The 19,727-nt window shown below is 57.4% G+C and overlaps 2 protein-coding genes and 1 long non-coding RNA gene across 3 annotated transcripts; 1 reads left to right on the top strand and 2 right to left on the bottom strand.

Annotated features, from left to right (window-relative positions):
* Positions 1 to 1,411: 1,411 nt before the first annotated feature.
* On the top strand, positions 1,412 to 5,186 carry LOC142598640 (uncharacterized). Its single transcript, XM_075737692.1, has 11 exons — positions 1,412 to 2,217; positions 2,700 to 2,809; positions 2,890 to 2,940; positions 3,032 to 3,109; positions 3,415 to 3,471; positions 3,738 to 3,794; positions 3,982 to 4,038; positions 4,142 to 4,206; positions 4,371 to 4,440; positions 4,609 to 4,655; positions 5,011 to 5,186. The coding sequence occupies exons 1-11, from the start codon at positions 2,115 to 2,117 to the stop codon at positions 5,150 to 5,152; spliced, it is 837 nt and encodes a 278-aa protein (XP_075593807.1). The 5' UTR covers positions 1,412 to 2,114; the 3' UTR covers positions 5,153 to 5,186.
* A 7,087-nt stretch (positions 5,187 to 12,273) lies between these two features.
* On the bottom strand, positions 12,274 to 14,918 carry LOC142598595 (SUN domain-containing protein 3-like). The gene is made up of 6 exons (XM_075737569.1): positions 14,893 to 14,918; positions 14,582 to 14,793; positions 14,328 to 14,443; positions 13,472 to 13,639; positions 13,016 to 13,102; positions 12,274 to 12,420 (listed from the first exon to the last, which is right to left on the bottom strand). Exons 1-6 carry the CDS (start codon positions 14,916 to 14,918, stop codon positions 12,274 to 12,276), a joined length of 756 nt encoding a protein of 251 aa, XP_075593684.1.
* Positions 14,919 to 14,942: 24 nt separating this feature from the next.
* Positions 14,943 to 16,079, bottom strand: LOC142598590 (uncharacterized). Its single transcript, XR_012832689.1, has 3 exons — positions 16,040 to 16,079; positions 15,297 to 15,337; positions 14,943 to 15,032 (listed from the first exon to the last, which is right to left on the bottom strand). It is a non-coding gene; the product is annotated as an uncharacterized LOC142598590 (long non-coding RNA).
* Positions 16,080 to 19,727: the final 3,648 nt, after the last annotated feature.

A 19,727-nucleotide genomic window follows, 5' to 3' on the forward strand; every position in this document is an offset into this window, starting at 1 on the left:
ACTGGGCGCCGCCACCCTGCCTGCCGCAAGCCAGGTCCCTGCGTGCCAGCCTCACCTGGCCTCCCACCCTCCCTCTGTCCCCGCAGTATTTATGAAGCTGTAGAATCGGGTGGAACCACCACGGTCGGTTTTTTACTCCACCTTTTCGGCAACCATTCAGCAACGTGCAGGCCACCCCGGTAAGCGTGTCTGAGGCTACTCAGGCTCCAGCAGCCGGGGACTCATTTACACTGAGGCCAGCAAACACGCTCACCCACAGACCCCTAGACCCTTCCAAGCCCCCTCCCTTCCTCCCTCCCCAATGCTCCCCACAACCCCCACAGCCACCCTCCCACACCACAGCCCCACAGCCCCTGCCCTTCTCCCTCCCCACAGCTCCACGGCCCACGTCTCCCGCCTCCCCAGGCTCCCATCCCTGGTGGCACCACAGCCCAGCAGGCCCCTGTCCCCATTGTCCTGGTTTTACACCAGTGGCAGCTAATCACCACGCGGCCGCTCGCTCGCTCGCTCGCTCCCACCTGCCCCCGACGCGCCCCCCCCACCCCCCGGCACGATGGAGGAGAGAGTCGGAAGAGTGACAGTGAGAAAACTCATGGGTTGAGATAAAGACGCTTTAATAAGGAAAGCAAAAGCCGTGCGTTCATCTTACAGAAACCAGGCCTTTATCCACCCCTTACTCCATACCACTTACATCAGGCTCGGGTCCCGCGCTATCCAATACATCCTCATTCACCACCACCTCCCCTTCTCTTCCTCTGATATAATGTGCAAATTAGGCATATCATATGTCCCTTAGTCTATGGACTACCCTTGTAAAGTGTCCCTCAAATGTCCACAAATGTCCGTTGAGTTCATTCAGCTCATGACTCTGGGCTCCATCTCTTACGGCGGTCACTCAGGAGGGGAGAGGTGGTGTGTTGTGTGGAGCTCCTGGGCACCAAAGCAGCTCAGGTCAGGTCCACTGCTGCACTTGCACTGCTTCTTGTAAGGCTTGTCCTCCGTTGGTTCAGGTGGTTCCTGCTACGGTAATTCCTCTAACACGCAACTCAAATCATGGGTTACAACCATTTAAAAGCATTTCCATTACAGTCTCCACCCCTGGTCCCTCTGGGCCAGACCATCGGGTCTGACATTGCGATGAACTCCTCCCCTTGCCCCTGCTCCGGCTTGGACTTATCCACAGGCTGCAGTCCCTTAGGGCTGCACCTGCTCCAAGTGGAGCCTGACCTACGAGCCACAGTCTCTCCAGGGCTATACCTGCTGCGGCATAGACTTAGCCACAGTCACAGTCGCCTCGAGGTGCACCTGCTCCAGCGTGGCCTTACCCACAGCCACAGTCACTGCAGTCCCTTCAGAAAGAAACCTGCCCTGTGGCAGGCACACGCTTGGAGGTGTTCCAGCATGACCCCATGCCTGCTGGCAGCCGCGGCTCTCTGAGCACGGGAGAGACCGCATTCCGCTTGGGAGTCTGCAAGCACGGTGTCTGCCCGGGCTAGAGCAGAGGGATAGTCTTTCTTTTTCCCCTTCCCGGGCTGTAGTTCGGGGGCTGGGTGCTTGAGCTCTGTGCTGGAGCCCACGCGGAGTGGCCGTCCGTGCACATCTGTGGTGCACACCCGTGGTGCATGCGCCTGCGTGTGAGTGTCTGCGTGTGCCTGCTGGGAGGCCGTGCACAGCCTGGCTCATGCCTGGTGCTGGGGTGGGGAGCTGTGACAGCCGGATGGTCAAGGAACGGGCAAACCCCACGGGGAGACGCCGACAGGCGGCACCCGCAGTCGCTCCCGCCTGCATGCTAAGAGTGGGTGCTGAGAGTGACGCCCTGTTTCCCCGTGGTGGCGGCTGGGCCCCGCCTCAGCTCTGGGCGCCAGCCCCAGGGAGGTGGTGGCCGTGTCACAGCGGGCAGCGGTGCCGTGTCACTGGCATGTCACTGTGCCTTTGTGAGACGGGCGCCCTGGCAGGTAGAAAGGGAGCTGCTCCCAGAGGCGGGGGAGCATTTGGAGGAGAACCCAACCTCGGTGCTACTGGGCAGGAGTTTGGAGAGTAGTCGCCAACAACCTGTCCTGTGTCCGCCGTGCAGTGGAAGGCACCCGACAGAGAAGAGGAGGTGAGGGCTCAGTATGCCCACGGTCCCCGCAGCCCTTGGCCGGGGGTCTGTGTGTGTCTGCCAGCGGCGGGGGGAAGGCAGCTGCCTGGACCGAGGCACGTGTGCTGCTGGGGCTGGTAAGGGGGGGACCAAGAGGAAGGGGATCGCGGGGCTGGGGGCGTATTGAGCTCACAGGGTGGCATGTGGATGCTGGAGGTGGCGTGGCAGACGCCCCAGGGCAGGAGGGGCCCCGTGAGCGCCTGGCATAGCAGGGCAGGGGAAGCTCCTTCTCTCCTCAGCCCCCCACACCACCTCCTGCCACGTGCTCCACACCCAGCTGCCGCAGGCCGAGACGAGCACACAGCTAGTGCACGTGCACGCACAGCACCGCTGGCTGCGGGGGCTGCAGGTGCGCGAGCGCAGGCGGCTGACGGTGCTCCTCTCTGGGGGGAGGCTCCCGTGGCAGCCCTGGGCAGCCCTGACCGTGCATCTGCGTGGCCATGTCCTGCGCGTGAGAGAGCGTGTGCGCGCCTGTGCTCGGGGACTGTCCCCGCCAGTGTGCGTGCCTGACAGTGCCCGCGCCCGTGCCCCTCACACCCTGCTGGCTCCCGCCGCGCAGGTGCAGCCATGCAGGCAGAAGCGGTGAAGGCAGACCTCCGCATGCTCCGGGAGCGCCTGGCCCAGTGTTCTGCGGAGTCCGTAAGGCACAAGGAGCTGCTGCGGTGTCTGGTAGGTGTGGAGCGTTCCCCTTGCCCCCGGGGGCTGGGGCTGCGAGAGCTGAGCCCCTGACCCCTCCTTTGCCCACGCAGGGGAAGAAGCAGCAGGAGCTGAGGGAAGCCGTGGAGGCGCTCAGCAAACAGGTCAGTGTCCCCGCCTGCGCCCGTGTCGGCCAGCAGCGGTGGCTGGGGCTGTGTCAGGGGCTCAGTGCCTGTTTCCGGCTCCTCTTCCCAGAACTGTGATGTGGCGCGGTGTTTCCAAAACAACCGCCAGGAGCTCCAGGAGCTGGAGGGGCTGGTGGCCCAGACAAAGGTGAGTTCACAGAATCCCAGACGCGTTGAGGTTGGAAGGCACCTCTGGACATCATCTTGTCTCGTGCACTTGCCCCTGCTCGAGCAGGGTCACCGAGAGCATGGTCCAGGTGTGGACCATGTCCAGAGTTGAGCCTGGGGGTCCCTCTGTCTGCCCGCAGTGCCTGCAGGGCTGGGAAGGAGAGGGGACGCGAGGGCCAAGGCAGTGCCCGAAGGGAGCCGGGAGGGGATAAGGCGGAGGGCAGTGCACTCGTGGGAGTGTGCCCGTGCCCTGACGGCTGCTCCTCTTCCCCTCCTCTCCCGCAGGAGCACTTTCAGATGGAGAACGGGGAGGCAGGCGTGAGCGTGGAAGAGGCGCAGAAGGTAGAGGGGAGAAGGAGGCCCGTCCTGACAGAGTCAGGGAGGGGGGTGCCAGTGCTGGGGCCGTGCAGCCCAGCAGCCGCGGCAGTGCTGTGGCTGGGGAGGAGCGTTCCTTTGGGCCTCAATGGCATCCGTGACGGAGGGCTGGGGCCTCTGGATTGGGAGGGGGGTGCCGGGTAGTCTGGCGGTGGGCTCTTGCCGGTGCCACGGGGGTCCTCGTCCACCCCCTGCCCCTCCTGGAGAGGTTCCTGTTCCCCTTTCTCTCGCAGGCAGACCTCTTTCAGGGAAAGGCAGAGGGAGGCACAGCAGTGCCGGAGCTTTTCAAGGTCTGTGAACCAGATCCGTCAGTCCCTCGGGGAGTGTCCAGAGCTGCTGGGCAATGGTGCTAGTCCCAGGACAGCCGGGTGCCTGCCACCCTGGCCCTGGCGTGACTTGCCCATGCCCTGGGTGGGGACTGACTGGGGATGCCCTTTCCACCACGGCTCCCTGCAATGTGTCCCGCTTGCTTTGCAGATGGACCAGTGGTCAGAGCTGACAAAAGCTCTGCAGGAGCAAGTTGAGGTCAAGAAGGTACTGTGGACAGGAGGGATGGGGGCTCAACACGTTTGTGAGGTTAAAGCCCCCTCAGAGCGAGCGTGGCATGGACTCTTGAGCGGGCCCTTTGCTTTTCCAGCTGCTCAGGAACAAGCTCCAGCACCTCCAGGAGAGACGGGAATGCCTCCGAGAGCCAAGAGCTTTGTGAGTGGCAATGGGTCCCTGATTGAAACCTGTGGCAGCGGGATGGGGGGTGCTGAGCAGCTGAGGCTGGGCAGCACCCCGGCTCCCTGTTGGCCACCACCCGGGGGGGTCACCATGCTGGCCGAGGTCTCTTCTCACAGCCCACAACCCCATGCTTTCTGTAGCAGGGGGAAGAAGGTGCAGGCAGAACCACCAGAGGAGTCGCTGATGCAGGAGATGGTGGCCCTGCGGCTGGTAGGACAGACAAGCCCGCCGTGGGCCTTGGGGAGGGAAGGGTCTGCTCTGTGCCCGAGGAACATGAGGGCACTGGTCTCAGCGGGGACGAGGGAGGGGCTCTGAGCCCCCAAACCTCGGCCCCCTCGCACACCCCAACACATGTCCCCACTGTGCCTTGGCCTGTAGGAGGAGCAGCTGGCGTCAAGGAGGCATGGCGTCACTTCTTGGCTGAGGTGAGTTGCCCGGGGGGCTCGCGGTGCCGGGGCTCTTCCACAGGCAGTGGGGTGCCCGTGCCACTGGTCCCAAGGGCATTAGGCAGCTTGGGACTTCTCCGGGATGAAATGTTCCAGCATGTCTTTTCATCCTAGCTTGGGGGGGGGGTGTGTGCATAAGGTGGCATTTGGGGGCCCACTGGGGAGACGGACAGTAGAGCTGAGAGAGATGCCCGGGCCCCTCACTCCAGTCCTGAGCGGGGAGTGTTGTGCCCGGCACGGTGCATGGTCCCACGGTGGCATTTGAAGAGGGTGTCTGGAAAGAGCGGAGAGAAATTTGGCCCCTGCTCTGCCTGACCCCTCTCCTGTCCCCCAGGAGACTTCTTCTGTTCCTCGCCTTCCTCCAGATCGCCATCCTCATCGTGGTTGTGCTGAAGGGGGACATCCTTGACTGGGTCCTGCCACCAAAGCTGGCGGCCGCCTTTGGGAGCCGCCCAGCGAGATCCCAGCTCTTTTGAGATAAAGCAGGAAGGAGAATAAAGAAGTCTGTGACTGTAGAACAAGTGTGCGACCTTGTCAATGAATGCCCGCTGACGGGTCGGAGGGAGGTAGCTGCTGCTTTCCCTTCTGCCTGTGCACACCCCACAATGGCTCCGCCTCAGACCTGGCTCCTGCCCAGTTTGGAGGCAGGAATATCCCTTTGGTCAGTGTGGGTCAGCGTTCCTGGCTACATCCCCTCCCAAGGTCTTGGCCATTTCAGCGTAGGGAAGGAGCGGCAGACGCAACGTGTGATGAACTGACGGCACCCCCATTCGTCATCCCCCTGCACTGCTCGGGGGAAGGAGGCAGAGAAAATTAGGAGTGAAGTTTAGTCCGGGAAGAAGGGAGGGGTGGGGGGAAGGTGTTTTTAAGATTTGGTTTTGCTTCTCATTACTCGACTGAGTAATGAGTTTGATGGGTAATAAATTAATTTTCCCAAGCTCAGTCTGTTTTGCTCGTGACAGTAATTGCAGACTGATCTCCCTGCCCTTATCTCGACCCACGAGCCTTTTGCTATGTTTTCTCTCCCCTGTCCCGCCGAGGAGGGGGAGTGATAGAGCGGCTTTGGGTGGCACCTGCTGTCCAGCCAGGGACAGCCCACCACACTTAGTCGTAATTGCCTTTACACGAGAGGAAGATAAATGAAGCGCATTTAGGGAAACCTCTACCACAGCTGACGTGGGTGCAAATGTTCGTAAAAAGGAGATGGGTTAAGAAACCTAAGGGAAAAGAAAGTGTCTTTTAGTCTACTTGTGCCAAGACTAAATGGGAAAGGGCTCTCTCTGCTGCCTAGACTTAATCTCCCGTTAAGTGCAGTGGAGAAAACATCTACATGGGATTTATACATGCATTTCATTGTTGACAAGAGTCAATCACCCTTTAACGAATCTACCTTTTGAGAGATCATCTTAACAGTCAGAGGGGCAAGAGAGTTACCCTCTTCTATCCTGAAGAGAAGGTACACAGGGAAGAAACTTATCTTAGCAAACAAAAATGTCTCCCAGCAGGGAACGGATGCTTCTGTTACTTTCTTTTCAACATTAGAGTCACTCAGAAAGTGACAACGTAGAGGTGAATGGAATACAGGAAGACTCTGCATAAAGGAGTCTACATATAAGAGGAGAGAGAGAGAGAGTTTGTACGCTCAGAGGAGTTTTAACATTACGTTTAAGCATCACTGTGAAGCATCACTCATGGCTTCTTCATGGCCAAAGACCCTGACACCGTGTCAAGAATTTTGGGTTTCCCACTGGGTTACTTCCCTCAGCTCTTCAGGAGCATCTTCCCGGGACGCATCAAAGCAAAAGGAACCTTCCCCTAGAGGCTGCGACAGATCCTGCAGCAGCATTTGCTAAAGAAGGTGCGAGCTGTGAGAAACACAGTGACGACTCTTTTGGCAACAATGCCAGAAATAAACCTGACAGGAAGGTGTAAAGATAATGAGGCCGCTCAGAACTGTTGCAGGGCATAGTTGCTCTTGTGTTTTTTAATGGAAGTACGTGAAGTCTTGTACCTTCTGGGATCGTGTGACTGCGTTGGGGCAGTGCTTAGGGCACTGTGAGTGAAGCCAAAGCCGATAGTTACCGGCCCGGAATTTTTTCAAGCAAATCATGATGCAAGTGAAACTATCCCATTCTGATAATTTTGATGTTAAAATAAGTCTTTGAGGGAAAGAATGAGCAAGTACAAGTCTCACAAATTAGAGACTGACAGGGAAAAAGAGCTGGTTTATGAACCAGCCTTAAAGCAGGGTAAGGTTCACCGGTTTGTTACTAAGCAAAATCCTCTGTCCTGGAGTGGGATGCTCCAAACCCAGGCGTGGAGCTGTTTTACAGCCCACACCACCTTTGGCTACCTTGATGTGCTGTCAGAATTCATAAAGAGCTGTAAGCAGAGCTTGCCCAGAGCCAGGCCTGTGGACGCAAACGCTTCAGACTCGGCAAGGGTTCGGAGAACCGGGGGTGGGGCTGTGTTTGAAACTGAAGAATCTGCGCTAGACGATTCTGAAGGCTTATCTTTGATACCTGTTGGACCTGTAAGTTTAATGCTCCAAAAGCAAAGCGTGCCCAGTCACTTAAAAGATGTACCTGCCAGGTAGTATTTTCTAGGACAAATTGGTGTCTTTTAAGATTACATCAGGGGTAAAAATATTCTCAAACATTAACGCAGTTAGCTGTGCAGCAGTATAATAATTGGGAGTTTGGACTCCATTAATCGCCCAATCGAGACGAGCCTTTGGATTACTTCCCGCTTCTCTCCGCGATCGCCGGGAAGGTGCTATAAAATTACAAACACGAGACGGACACAAAGAAGGGATAGCTAATCCACGCCTCAGGCCGGCATGCTATTCCTGTGTTAAGTAAAAGTTTCCATTGGAGCATCCCCATGCTAGTCCCAACGGGGCTGGATATATGCTAGTTTTACAGGTATATTGAGCCATACAATTTATAGCATATGTAATAGGTTTGGTGTTTCAAGGCGTCCCTTGTAGGGGATAATGAGGAAAGGGTACTCCACACTGTTCTTGTTTAAAAAACCTGCGACTTCTGGGAAGAGTGATATTACAAGTTTTGTTGCTATTTTGCCATCCCTTTGAAGGATATCCCCAGCATGTGCACAGCTCTCGAATTAGAGTTCTGAGACTATCAATAAACCAAGTTTCAGGAGGATCTCCTGGCCCCGAATCACAAGTGATTCTCTTAGAACAACTACAAAGGGGGTTTTCAACTTCCCTGATAGGTGGATCAAATTTGGGCTCTACAAAAACTTCTCCCACTTGGTTTCCTGACCAAGCCCACATCCAATTAGTTCTATCTCAAGAGGCTGTATGAGTCTTATTCGGGAGGAGGATACAGCATTCTGGGTCCCAGCGAGTAGAATAGTTTGCTTCGCAGAAAGCAGGTTTTGCCAATGGATCAAACAGAGGATCCCATGGATAACAGTAATAACAGGAGGTTTTCTTGGTGAATTTTTTGAAAGTGACACTTCCAGCAGGTATGTTCCCTTTGGCGCTAGCAAATCAGGAGTTTGATCTATCTATCGGAGAAGGAATAGAGACATTAAAGGATGGTCTAGTAGCTTTACACACCACTGTTGAATGTAACTTTGCCTTTTTGGCTTGTTTTGGAGGTTTACTCCAAACGTCATATATATCAGACCTTATCATTGGCTGTTGTCAAAAATGCAGCCCGTTATTCTTGACGGTCCAGTTGGGTGACAGGAACGTTACAGACGTGGCATTAGTCGTATCAAAGACAAACGACAGATTTACAGGTGACATAAAAAACCTTAAACCTTCTTCGCCTGATCTAGGTAAAGTAAGACACAGACCTTCATTTCGGTAAGCCCACGTTCTAACAAAACCTTGAACTAATTCCCAAGCCAGATGTGGGGTATTTTGGCTTGTGATTCCCCTAACACATAGGGAGAGACAAAGAACATAGGACCAGACCCACAACTGCCGGTGTTGAGCAGAATTGACAAGCATGGTTGGGCCATGTAGATCTCTGTATCACACAGATTACGAGTACAAATTCCCAAAAATAGCACCAGCTTCGACCTTCTGAGGTGGAGGATGTTTCTGGTAGGTACGCCTCTAAGGAAGAACAAAGGAAAAGATCCCGATTCTTTCAAATCGGTGGTTAAAAGGATGGGACAATCCATCCGCTATTAATCTTGTGTTCCTTTCCGTGGGCATCAGCAGCTATCCACGAAGAGGTGTTCCGTGGAGTTTTAAGGGTCAGAGGCACCTCCCCCGCTCTTGGGAGGTCCACCAGAACAGGTCGTCCTGGATAGTGCAAGGGCTTTACAGGGTCCTTTTTCTCCCTCTTTCCAGGGAGCAAGGAGGGGGGTGTTGGACTGAAAGCAGTAAGTTTAGGGCATCCATTTATCCCCCATCGACCATTTACTCTGGCAATGGCATGCGGGAGTCCTGCGGACCACCCAGGGTCGCCAGGCCTCAGGATGCGTTTTAGGAGTCCATTGGTCTTTTCTACTATCTCTCCCGTTAGCTTGGGGATAGTAGGGGGTATGGAATGTCCACCGTATTCCCTCAGCTTTTGCCCACTCCTGGACCACCCCGGCAGTAAAGTGGCTGCCCTTGTCCGATTGAATCGATTTAGGTTTAGGTAAAAAGCTAAACCGCAACTTTAACCCTTTTACTGTATTTTCCCCAGTCGCCCCTGCTACTGCTTCGGCCTGAACAAGTCCCGATATTACTTCCACCCCAACAAGCACATACTGTTTCCCTTCTGATTTCTTGAAGGCCCTAGGTAATTGACCTGCCAGGTTTCCCACAGTGCTTTCCCATCCCTCAGATGGAGTGCAGGATCTTGTAAGGGGTGCTTTTCCGGTCTGGTACGGCATAGGCCGCAGGCAGAAATTACGGCGCTACAGAGTTTTCGGGGAACAGGCCATCCTCGGCTCCCAGCCTCCTCAAGAAGATCTTGAATATCTCCTCCCACTTTTTCCTTTGCCAGACGGGCACCCGGTTTACTTTCCACTGCTTTTGTTCCCAAAAGGAGAGCCACTCGGTGCACCCCTTGAATACGGCACAAGAATCAGTGCAGATGTGTACGGCGTCCATCCTGCCCGCCTCTCTCGTTACCACACCCCAAACTGCTATCAGTTCCCCCAGCTGAGCCCTCCCTTCTCCTTCTGTTGCAATTGGCTCCCCAGAATCAACCTGGAGAGCAGCTGCTGGGCATTTCCACACTTTCCCCTCCCTCCTCCAAGAGGCGTCAGTAAAGCACACATTTTTCAGGTGGGATTCAAATGAGGGGGCTTCCTTTATGTAGGAAGAAGGGGTTTCCTCATCAGGGCCTGGATGACTTTCCCTGTATTTGGAGCATTCTGGGTGCTCCCTCCTCCACTGGCTCAGTGTGACTGGAACGCTCTAGCTGGGCATACCACTTCCTGACCGTTTCCCATTGGGCAGCTGCCACAGGGGGTGGGGTGCCTGCCAGTACGGCTGTTAGGACCTTAAAGGGCCCTCGCAGGATTATGGATTCTTGCCCTATCATTCTTTCAGCCTCCTGCAAGGCTAGACTGACCACAAAAAGACCCTTTGCTTCCCAGACCGAGTATCGCTTTCCTGCATCTTTAAAGCCGCGTGAATCAAACGCAATGGGGCGGGGCGGACCCTCCGGTCCACGCTGCCACACGTGTGTAGACGCCCCATGAATTGCAAAACCCCATTCAATTTGGAGCGCATCTGTCGGGTGTATTGGACCCAAAGCTTGATATGTTCCTGCTTCAAACACTGGTAATATTAGGGCTTCCTCATGAGTAGGAGTCCAATCCCAGGCAGCTTTTTTGCGCGTTAAATCATACAGGGCACGAGCTGTGATAGAAAAAGCCAGAATATGTTTCCTCCAGAATACCAGCAAGCCTAGGATATGTTGCAGTTCCCTTTTGTCCTCTGGGATTTTTAGCTGTTCTAAAGTAGCCAAGGTTTCGGGGGGAATACACATCGCTCCTCCTTGCCACCATATAGCTAAGAACTTCACCTCGGGGGGGAGGGGACTTGTATCTTTTCTGCTGGAACCTGAAGTTCTCAACTTTCCAGGAGAGTGATTATTTTCTTTTGGGTTTGTCCCACTGCAGTGGCATCGGACACCCCCCCCCCCCCCCCCAATATATCATCACTGTATTGGTAGGTTTTAACTCCCTCCTCAGGGATGATTTCTGATAGTGCTTGGGCCAGGGCGTGCTGCGCCAAGGTAGGCGCAGAGTTGCCGGAGACCCAAACTTCCACTCCCTCCCTGCCAAGTCTGTCCAGGACTTCCCTTTCAATATTCGTGGGGAGCACCAATCCCAAAATATTCGTGGGGAGCACTGAAGGGACTGGAGCACAAGTCTGATGGGAGCGGCTGAGGGAACTGGGGGTCTTTTGCCTGGAGCAGGCTGAGGGGAGACCTTATCGCTCTCTACAACTACCTCAAAGGAGGTTGTAGCCGGGTGGGTGTTGGTCTCTTCTCCCAAGCGCCTAGCGAAAGGACAAGAGGGAATGGTCTCAAGTTGCGTCACAGGAGGTTTAGCTTGGATACGAGGAAAAATTGCTTCACCAAAAGAGTGGTCAGGCATTGGAACAGGCTGCCCAGAGAGGTGGTGGAGTCACCATCCCTGACCCCGGAGGTGTTCAAAGAACCTGTAGACGTGGCACTTCGGACATGGTTTAGTAGACATGGTGCTGTTGGGTTGACGGTTGGACTTGATGATCTTAGAGGTCTTTGCCAACCTGGAAGAGTCTATGGTTCTATGATTCCGTGGTCATCCCTGGGCACCCCAGCTCTCCTCAGCTATTAGCTGTTTATCATCAAATACCCCACAACTGCCCCAAACCGCTTCAGACACTGCCTCAGCCACAGACACCCACGGCAACTGCCTGCCTCCACACCCCCTGCTGTGTTGCATCTGACTGAGAGGGAGGTAATTTTCCCCAAAGCATCTCTCACGGTGCTGTGCTTTGTGTTGGTAGCTAGCAAGGTGTTGATAACACACCAGTGTTTTGGCTACTACTGAGCAGTGCTGCCACAGCATCAAGGCTGTCTCTCCCACATTCCCCCCCCTCCTCCACCCCCCACCCCACCCCCACTAGACTGTGGACGGGCAAGATCTTGCGAGGGGATGTAGCCCGGAACACTGACCCACACTGACCAAAGGGATATTCCTGCCTCCAAACCGGGCAAGAGCCAGGTCTGAGGCGGAGCCATTGCGGGGTGTGCACAGGCAGAAGGGAAAGCAGCAGCTACCTCCCTCTGACCCATCAGCGATTCTGCTTTCTCCCAGTGACACTGGAGCTTTGGTGAGCGAGCCTGGGCTGCGGAAGCTTGAGCTGAACCATCGGGCTGCTTGTCCTTCAAGCCCCATTCCCCTTCCCTGTGTCCCTTGCAGCCTGTCCCACCTAGGTGTTTTCCATCCTTTATCCTCCTGACAAGGGTGCAAAGTCCCTTGGACCACGAGCATCCTCCTCCTGAGAGAGAAAGCTCCCTTCCCCACTAGAGGCACAAGATGCTGGAAGCTCCCTGGAAGATCTCTCCCAAGGAACACGCGCACACGTCAAGCTGCCAAACATCTCCTTTTTCTTTTATTTTTCTTCCTAAAGGAGCTCTTGGGCCTGCGGGCGGTCGTTGTGGCTCGCCGTCTTCCCGTGAACCTGTACTCGGTACACACAGGTGTACTCTGGGTTTCCCCAGTTGCTGTGCACCTGGAATGTGATGGAGCGAAAGGTCCTGGGAAGCTCCGTCTGTAAAGAAATGGGGGGAGCCATCATGACGCAGGTGGCAAGAGCCTCAGCGCATCGACGGCGCCCCCTCTGCCCGCGCTCCCCCTGCTGAGGACCATACAGCAGCCCCGGCAAAGGAGGAAGCCAGGGCAACCAGACCCCTCTTTGCCAGGGCCATGGAGGCACCCTCTGTGCCTAGAAAGCAAAGCTCTGGCCTCAGAGGCTTGCTGAGGGGAGCTGTGGAAAGCGGAGGCGTTTTGCTGCCTGGGCTGCTCTGGGACACGGGAAGAGTCCCGCTGAGGGGGAAGACCTCTGCCGTCCTCCCTCCTGCCGTCTCCCCTGAGGGGGACTGTTTCCCTTCCTCCACCCCTTCCCACCACTGCTTTCTCTACGCTCGCTACGTGGAGGAAAAGGAAAGCCCTTGCAAAGGTGGGTCAGCTGCCTCAGCCAGCAGAGCAAAGCCCCATTTGCTCTCCCCTTGCTGTCCTCCCCGCAGGAGCAAGCAGCGTGGGAGAGCAGAGGCTGGCTGGGGTGACCCTCTGCACTCTTTCCCCCCAAGGGCTTGCGGACAACCCTGCCTTCTTCCCGGGCATCCTGCCCACAGCTCTTGCGGTACCTGCACATGGAACGTCTGAGCGATCTCCTTGTGCACGTCGTAGGTGAACATCCCCAGGAGCGTTTCTGCCATTGCCTCATCCACTCCCTCAAAGACAAGAGACAAAGGGAGCCGGTCAGGCTCGAGCAGGGCGTCGGCAAAAGGGCATGCCGAGGCTGAACCCGGGAACCCTTCCCCACCTCCCTCGGCTCTAGCGGTAGCCTAGCACAGCTTAGGCTGACTCGGGGTCAGGGGGCGTTGAGCACACATGCTCCGGAAACCTTGGCCACAAAGCAGAGAAGAAGCCCCCAGAGGCGCAGAACCCCACGAGCCCCCAGTGCCCCCCCAGGGGATGCGGTGCTCTGCAGCAGCCGGCCCCAGACAGCTGTCTGAGAGTAAGCGCCGTGAGCAGCACGGCTCTGGCACAGCTTTTCCCTGGGGCCGGGCCCCGCCAAGAAGCGCAAGGCAAAGACTTACGGAGACAGCAAACTCTTTGGGGGCGCTGCTGACTTCCCCGGAAGGAGAGACTGCCTTGGAGATATGCCAGATGGTGAAAGCCGTTGGCCAGATTGGCTCAGGCAGACGGATGACCACGTGGCCTCGAGATCCTTGGAAAGCCCAGCAGCTGCCTGGGGCAATACGGAGCTGAAACCAGAAAGCCATGACCATGAGCGGCAAGGCAGCCAAAGAGCCAACGGAGCTGCCTGTTTGGCCAGAAGCAGAGACCTTGCCTTGCCTGTGGGCTGCAATCCTGCTCGTAAATGGGTACGAGTCGATGGGCAGCCGGGCAATACGGAAGGGCTCCTCCAAAACCTCTGGGCTCCACCACCTTTCCCAAGGCAGCTCTGCCTTCTTGGAGCCTGCAGAGGCAGGGCAGGTCTCCCTAGTGCACCTCACCCCATCGCCCTTCAAAGACTGCCCTGCAGCTGCGGCTCCAGTGCAGACTTGGACCCTGCTTCAGACTTGGTCATGCAGGTTTAGGTCCAGGGGCCCGGAGGAGCATCTCTCGCTGCTTCTGTGGCTCAGCACCCCCCACCGCTCCCACCCACTCTGGAAAGGGACTCTCCGAGTTGCGGTTTGGCAGTGGGACCGCCAAGGACAAAGTTCCTCGGCTAACTGCAACCAAGGCTGGTGGGCAGGTCACAGCAGCTGGGTTCAGCACGGTCCCCCTCCTGATGGGAGGGCAGTGCCATCAGGAATCGCAGGGGTCAGGAGCGCGGTGCAGACTGCAGGGCTGAGCGGTGTGGCCGGGCTGAAGGGAAGTGCTGTGCACTTGGTCCGCCAATCCGAAAGCAAGGAGGTGAACCGCAAGTCAGGACTTCCCTTGTGATACCTGCAAGATTGTCTCTGGAGGGTTTGCAGAAGAGAAGGCAAATGGAAAAAGCCACCAGGTCTTCTTGCCTTGCCCACCATAACTCTTGGATGTCCTCTTCTCATCAATGGTGGCACCTGACACGAAGGCGGACAGAGATTAGGAGTTGGAGCAGTGCATTAGGATGCATTTCTCAGGCTTGAAAGCAGATCTTGGCAGACTGTGGGGGAGTGCCGTCCACAAACCGAGGGCAGCGAGACTTTCTCTCTGCATACCTAGGGCTTCCAGAGCCCAGTCACGCATCTGGGGGTAGCTGTCAAGGGCCTTCTCAATTGCCGCCTGGGCCAACCGCAGAATTTCCTGGGAAAGAATTGTAAAGGGAGAGATGGCAGTGACCACCACCACACGCACGGACCGTTCTGCATAAACCCCCAGTCCTAGCACAGAGCCAAGGAGCACCTCCGCGTCACAAAACACAAGGCAAGACCTGTCAGAAAAGGTGCTGACTTTGAGAGTGCCAAGAGGACGCCGCAGGAGGGAGCCTGGAAAGGGAGCCAGGTCTCTCATCTACCCCCAGCACCCTTACCTCTCTCTTCTCCTCTTGTACACCATGGTCTTCAAGGACCCTCGCTCACTGCCTGCACTATGTTCCCCTTTGCATCAGACACCTGAGCCACCGTCTCCTTGAGCTCCCGCATCTTCAGCTCCAGCCAAGCCTGTGAGTTCCTGGAGGCAAAGAGAAAGCAGCTCTTGTCCAGCAGCTGCCCAGCCTCTGCAGGCAGGCTCCCAACGCCACGCAGAGAAGGGTCCCGTGGGCTTGGGTCCCTCCCCATCCCCCAGAGCCTTTCTGTCCTCTGGTTTACAAAGGGCTCCCTTCCACCACCGCGAGTAGTAGACGGGGAAGGTCAGGAGCCCCGGGCGTGAAGCGAGTGCACGCAGGCAGCACGATGGCTCCACAGAGTGCGGTCCTTGGCGAGAAAGCACTCTTACCTCAGAGACCGCAGCTCCGCTTCCGGAAGCCCTGGCGCCTCCTGCAAGATCAAGAGGGGGTGGGATGCACTCCGTAAGTAGCTCGTTTACTGCCAAAACTGACACTTGGCAGAGGCACTCCGCTGGAGCAAGCACGAGCAGCACTGCCAGAGCTTCCCAAAGGAGACTCCCCTAGGGAGAGCTGGCAGAATTTCCTGCTGCTTCAAGTCACTTTGGAGACACCGCGACCCAAAGCTTGGGCTCTTTGACCAGCCATGTTCGGCAGAGCATCCTTCGGGTCTCCGTCTGACCCCCGAGGCTATCCAAGAGGGATGCACGCAGCAAAAGCACCTGCCGCCAAAGTACTCCACACTTCACCCTGCCATTCTGCCAAGGTCCCTCCAGGAGAACCGGCTCCATGTTGAACCCCATCAAGGCACTGAGGAGTTTGGAGGACAAACAGACGTGCCCCTCCCCCCTGCCTCTGCCCCCCTCCCACCACGCCTTTTCTGCCTCAGTGGTGACGGGCATAAAAATGTGCCCCGTGTCCCCAGGGGAGGCAGGAGGGCAGAAGCACAGCCTTTGCAGGCCTTGGCTTTCCCACAGCAAGAGGCACTTACCCACCGCACTCCCTCTCCCCACACCGTGGAGATCCAGCAGTAGACAATAGCTGTGGATCACATTGTCAAGAGATGGTTATTTTCCTCAGGAGCTGGTCCCTCTCCCCAGGACTGAGGGGACCGTTTTTGGTCAGGGGTACTCACCAGACAGGATGGGAAACAGCAGGAACAGGAGCCTCAGGACCTGCCTGCCCTTCTGCTGGGTGTTGCAGTCTCTGTAACAGGGAACGCTGTTGTTACCAAAGCCCAAGGTTGGCACACCTATTTACCAGGGGTCCCTTTAGGAGCTCACTTGCCACCAGGAGGAACCTGGTGCTCAGCACAGCTGCAAGCCCCAGGGCCCAGAGCCTCTGCGAAGGTCTGGCCCGTTGAACACCACCCCTGGGACACAAACACCTCTGGCCTGACACGGCGAGGGGCAGCAGCATGGCCCCACCCAGCTCTCCCCAGAGAAGGGGCAGGGCCGTGCCCCCGGAGTGGGGGGGTTGCTGGGCTGCCGGGCTGGAGGGCACTAGTGCAGACGGCCCCTATGCTCTGCGTCTGCCTGCTCTGCCGGGAAGCCAGGCAGCACACAAGGCTTCTGGCCGGATCCCTCCCTGCTTTCTGGGCCCCACTGCACCCACCTGCCCATCCTGGCTGAGATCCCTGCAATAGCAGCACACTGGCCAGGAGGAGGGAAAAGCCTGCTCTTCTCCCGAGACCCAGGCACCTCTTCTCCAGGCATCCGCTTGCTGCTGAAAGCGCTCTGCTTCGCGCTGCTGCCCACCTCTGCAGCGTGGGGTTTTACGGAGGGCAGCAGGTTATGACCTCACAAGAGCCGGCTGGTGATGCCCATGATGACCTCAGAGGGGCGACCCAGGAGGGGGTGTTTATCAGGGAGCGTAGTGACAGGACAAGGGGTAACGGGTTTAAGCTGAAGGAGGGTCGATTTAGATTAGATGTTAGAAAGAAATTCTTTACTGTTAGAGTGGTGAGGCACTGGAACAGGTTGCCCAGAGAGGTTGTGGAAGCCTCATCCCTGGGCGTGTTTAAGACCAGGTTGGATGAGGCTCTGGGCAACGTGGTCTAGTGGAGGGTGTCCCTGCCCACAGCAGGGGGGTTGGAACTAGATGATCTTTAAGGTCCCTTCCAACCCAAACCATTCTATGGTTCTATGATTCTCAGATACGGTTGGCTTTCTGGGCTGCAAGCGCAAGCGAATTGACCAGGGCCAGTTCTGCCCCTCCTGCTACAACCCTGCCCTTTTGACAGCCCCCTCCAATAAAGTCTTTTCTATCTCCACCTCCATGTGCTCACCTCGGGTGCGTGCATTGGGGCACAGGGAGAGGGTCTTGCCCTGCGTGCTGCTCCGCGCAGCCTCTCCAGGCCAGGCCCAGTCTCATCTGCAAGGCACTGGGCGCCGCCACCCTGCCTGCCGCAAGCCAGGTCCCTGCGTGCCAGCCTCACCTGGCCTCCCACCCTCCCTCTGTCCCCGCAGTATTTATGAAGCTGTAGAATCGGGTGGAACCACCACGGTCGGTTTTTACTCCACCTTTTCGGCAACCATTCAGCAACGTGCAGGCCACCCCGGTAAGCGTGTCTGAGGCTACTCAGGCTCCAGCAGCCGGGGACTCATTTACACTGAGGCCAGCAAACACGCTCACCCACAGACCCCTAGACCCTTCCAAGCCCCCTCCCTTCCTCCCTCCCCAATGCTCCCCACAACCCCCACAGCCACCCTCCCACACCACAGCCCCACAGCCCCTGCCCTTCTCCCTCCCCACAGCTCCACGGCCCACGTCTCCCGCCTCCCCAGGCTCCCATCCCTGGTGGCACCACAGCCCAGCAGGCCCCTGTCCCCATTGTCCTGGTTTTACACCAGTGGCAGCTAATCACCACGCGGCCGCTCACTCGCTCGCTCCCACCCGCCCCCGACCCGCCCCCCCCACCCCCCGGCACGAAGGAGGAGAGAGTCGGAAGAGTGACAGTGAGAAAACTCATGGGTTGAGATAAAGACGCTTTAATAAGGAAAGCAAAAGCCGTGCGTTCATCTTACAGAAACCAGGCCTTTATCCACCCCTTACTCCATACCACTTACATCAGGCTCGGGTCCCGCGCTATCCAATACATCCTCATTCACCACCACCTCCCCTTCTCTTCCTCTGATATAATGTGCAAATTAGGCATATCATATGTCCCTTAGTCTATGGACTACCCTTGTAAAGTGTCCCTCAATGTCCGTTGAGTTCATTCAGCCCATGACTCTGGGCTCCATCTCTTACGGCAGTCACTCAGGAGGGGAGAGGTGGTGTGTTGTGTGGAGCTCCTGGGCACCAAAGCAGCTCAGGTCAGGTCCACTGCTGCACTTGCACTGCTTCTTGTAAGGCTTGTCCTCCGTTGGTTCAGGTGGTTCCTGCTATGGTAATTCCTCTAACACGCAACTCAAATCATGGGTTACAACCATTTAAAAGCATTTCCATTACAGTCTCCACCCCTGGTCCCTCTGGGCCAGACCATCGGGTCTAACATTGCGATGAACTCCTCCCCTTGCCCCTGCTCCGGCTTGGACTTATCCACAGGCTGCAGTCCCTTAGGGCTGCACCTGCTCCAAGTGGAGCCTGACCTACGAGCCACAGTCTCTCCAGGGCTATACCTGCTGCAGCATAGACTTAGCCACAGTCACAGTCGCCTCGAGGTGCACCTGCTCCAGCGTGGCCTTACCCACAGCCACCGTCACTGCAGTCCCTTCAGAAAGAAACCTGCCCCGTGGCAGGCACACTCTTGGAGGTGTTCCAGCATGACCCCATGCCTGCTGGCAGCCGCGGCTCTCTGAGCACGGGAGAGACCGCATTCCGCTTGGGAGTCTGCAAGCACGGTGTCTGCCCGGGCTAGAGCAGAGGGATAGTCTTTCTTTTTCCCCTTCCCGGGCTGTAGTTCGGGGGCTGGGTGCTTGAGCTCTGTGCTGGAGCCCACGCGGAGTGGCCGTCCGTGCACATCTGTGGTGCACACCCGTGGTGCATGCGCCTGCGTGTGAGTGTCTGCGTGTGCCTGCTGGGAGGCCGTGCACAGCCTGGCTCATGCCTGGTGCTGGGGTGGGGAGCTGTGACAGCCGGATGGTCAAGGAACGGGCAAACCCCACGGGGAGACGCCGACAGGCGGCACCCGCAGTCGCTCCCGCCTGCATGCTAAGAGTGGGTGCTGAGAGTGACGCCCTGTTTCCCCGTGGTGGCCGCTGGGCCCCGCCTCAGCTCTGGGCGCCAGCCCCAGGGAGGTGGTGGCCGTGTCACAGTGGGCAGCAGTGCCGTGTCACTGGCATGTCACTGTGCCTTTGTGAGACGGGCGCCCTGGCAGGTAGAAAGGGAGCTGCTCCCAGAGGCGGGGGAGCATTTGGAGGAGAACCCAACCTCGGTGCTACTGGGCAGGAGTTTGGAGAGTAGTCGCCAACGACCTGTCCTGTGTCCGCCGTGCAGTGGAAGGCACCCGACAGAGAAGAGGAGGTGAGGGCTCAGTATGCCCACGGTCCCCGCAGCCCTTGCCCGGGGGTCTGTGTGTGTCTGCCAGCGGCGGGGGGAAGGCAGCTGCCTGGACCGAGGCACGTGTGCTGCTGGGGTTGGTAAGGGGGAGACCAAGAGGAAGGGGATCGCGGGGCTGGGGGTGTATTGAGCTCACAGGGTAGGATGTGGATGCTGGAGGTGGCGTGGCAGACGCCCCAGGGCAGGAGGGGCCCCGTGAGCGCCTGGCATAGCAGGGCAGGGGAAGCTCCTTCTCTCCTCAGCCCCCCACACCACCTCCTGCCACGTGCTCCACACCCAGCTGCCGCAGGCCGAGACGAGCACACAGCTAGTGCACGTGC

The sequence above is a fragment of the Balearica regulorum genome, chromosome 29, assembly GCF_011004875.1.
Source record: "Balearica regulorum gibbericeps isolate bBalReg1 chromosome 29, bBalReg1.pri, whole genome shotgun sequence".
Lineage (NCBI taxonomy): Eukaryota > Metazoa > Chordata > Aves > Gruiformes > Gruidae > Balearica > Balearica regulorum.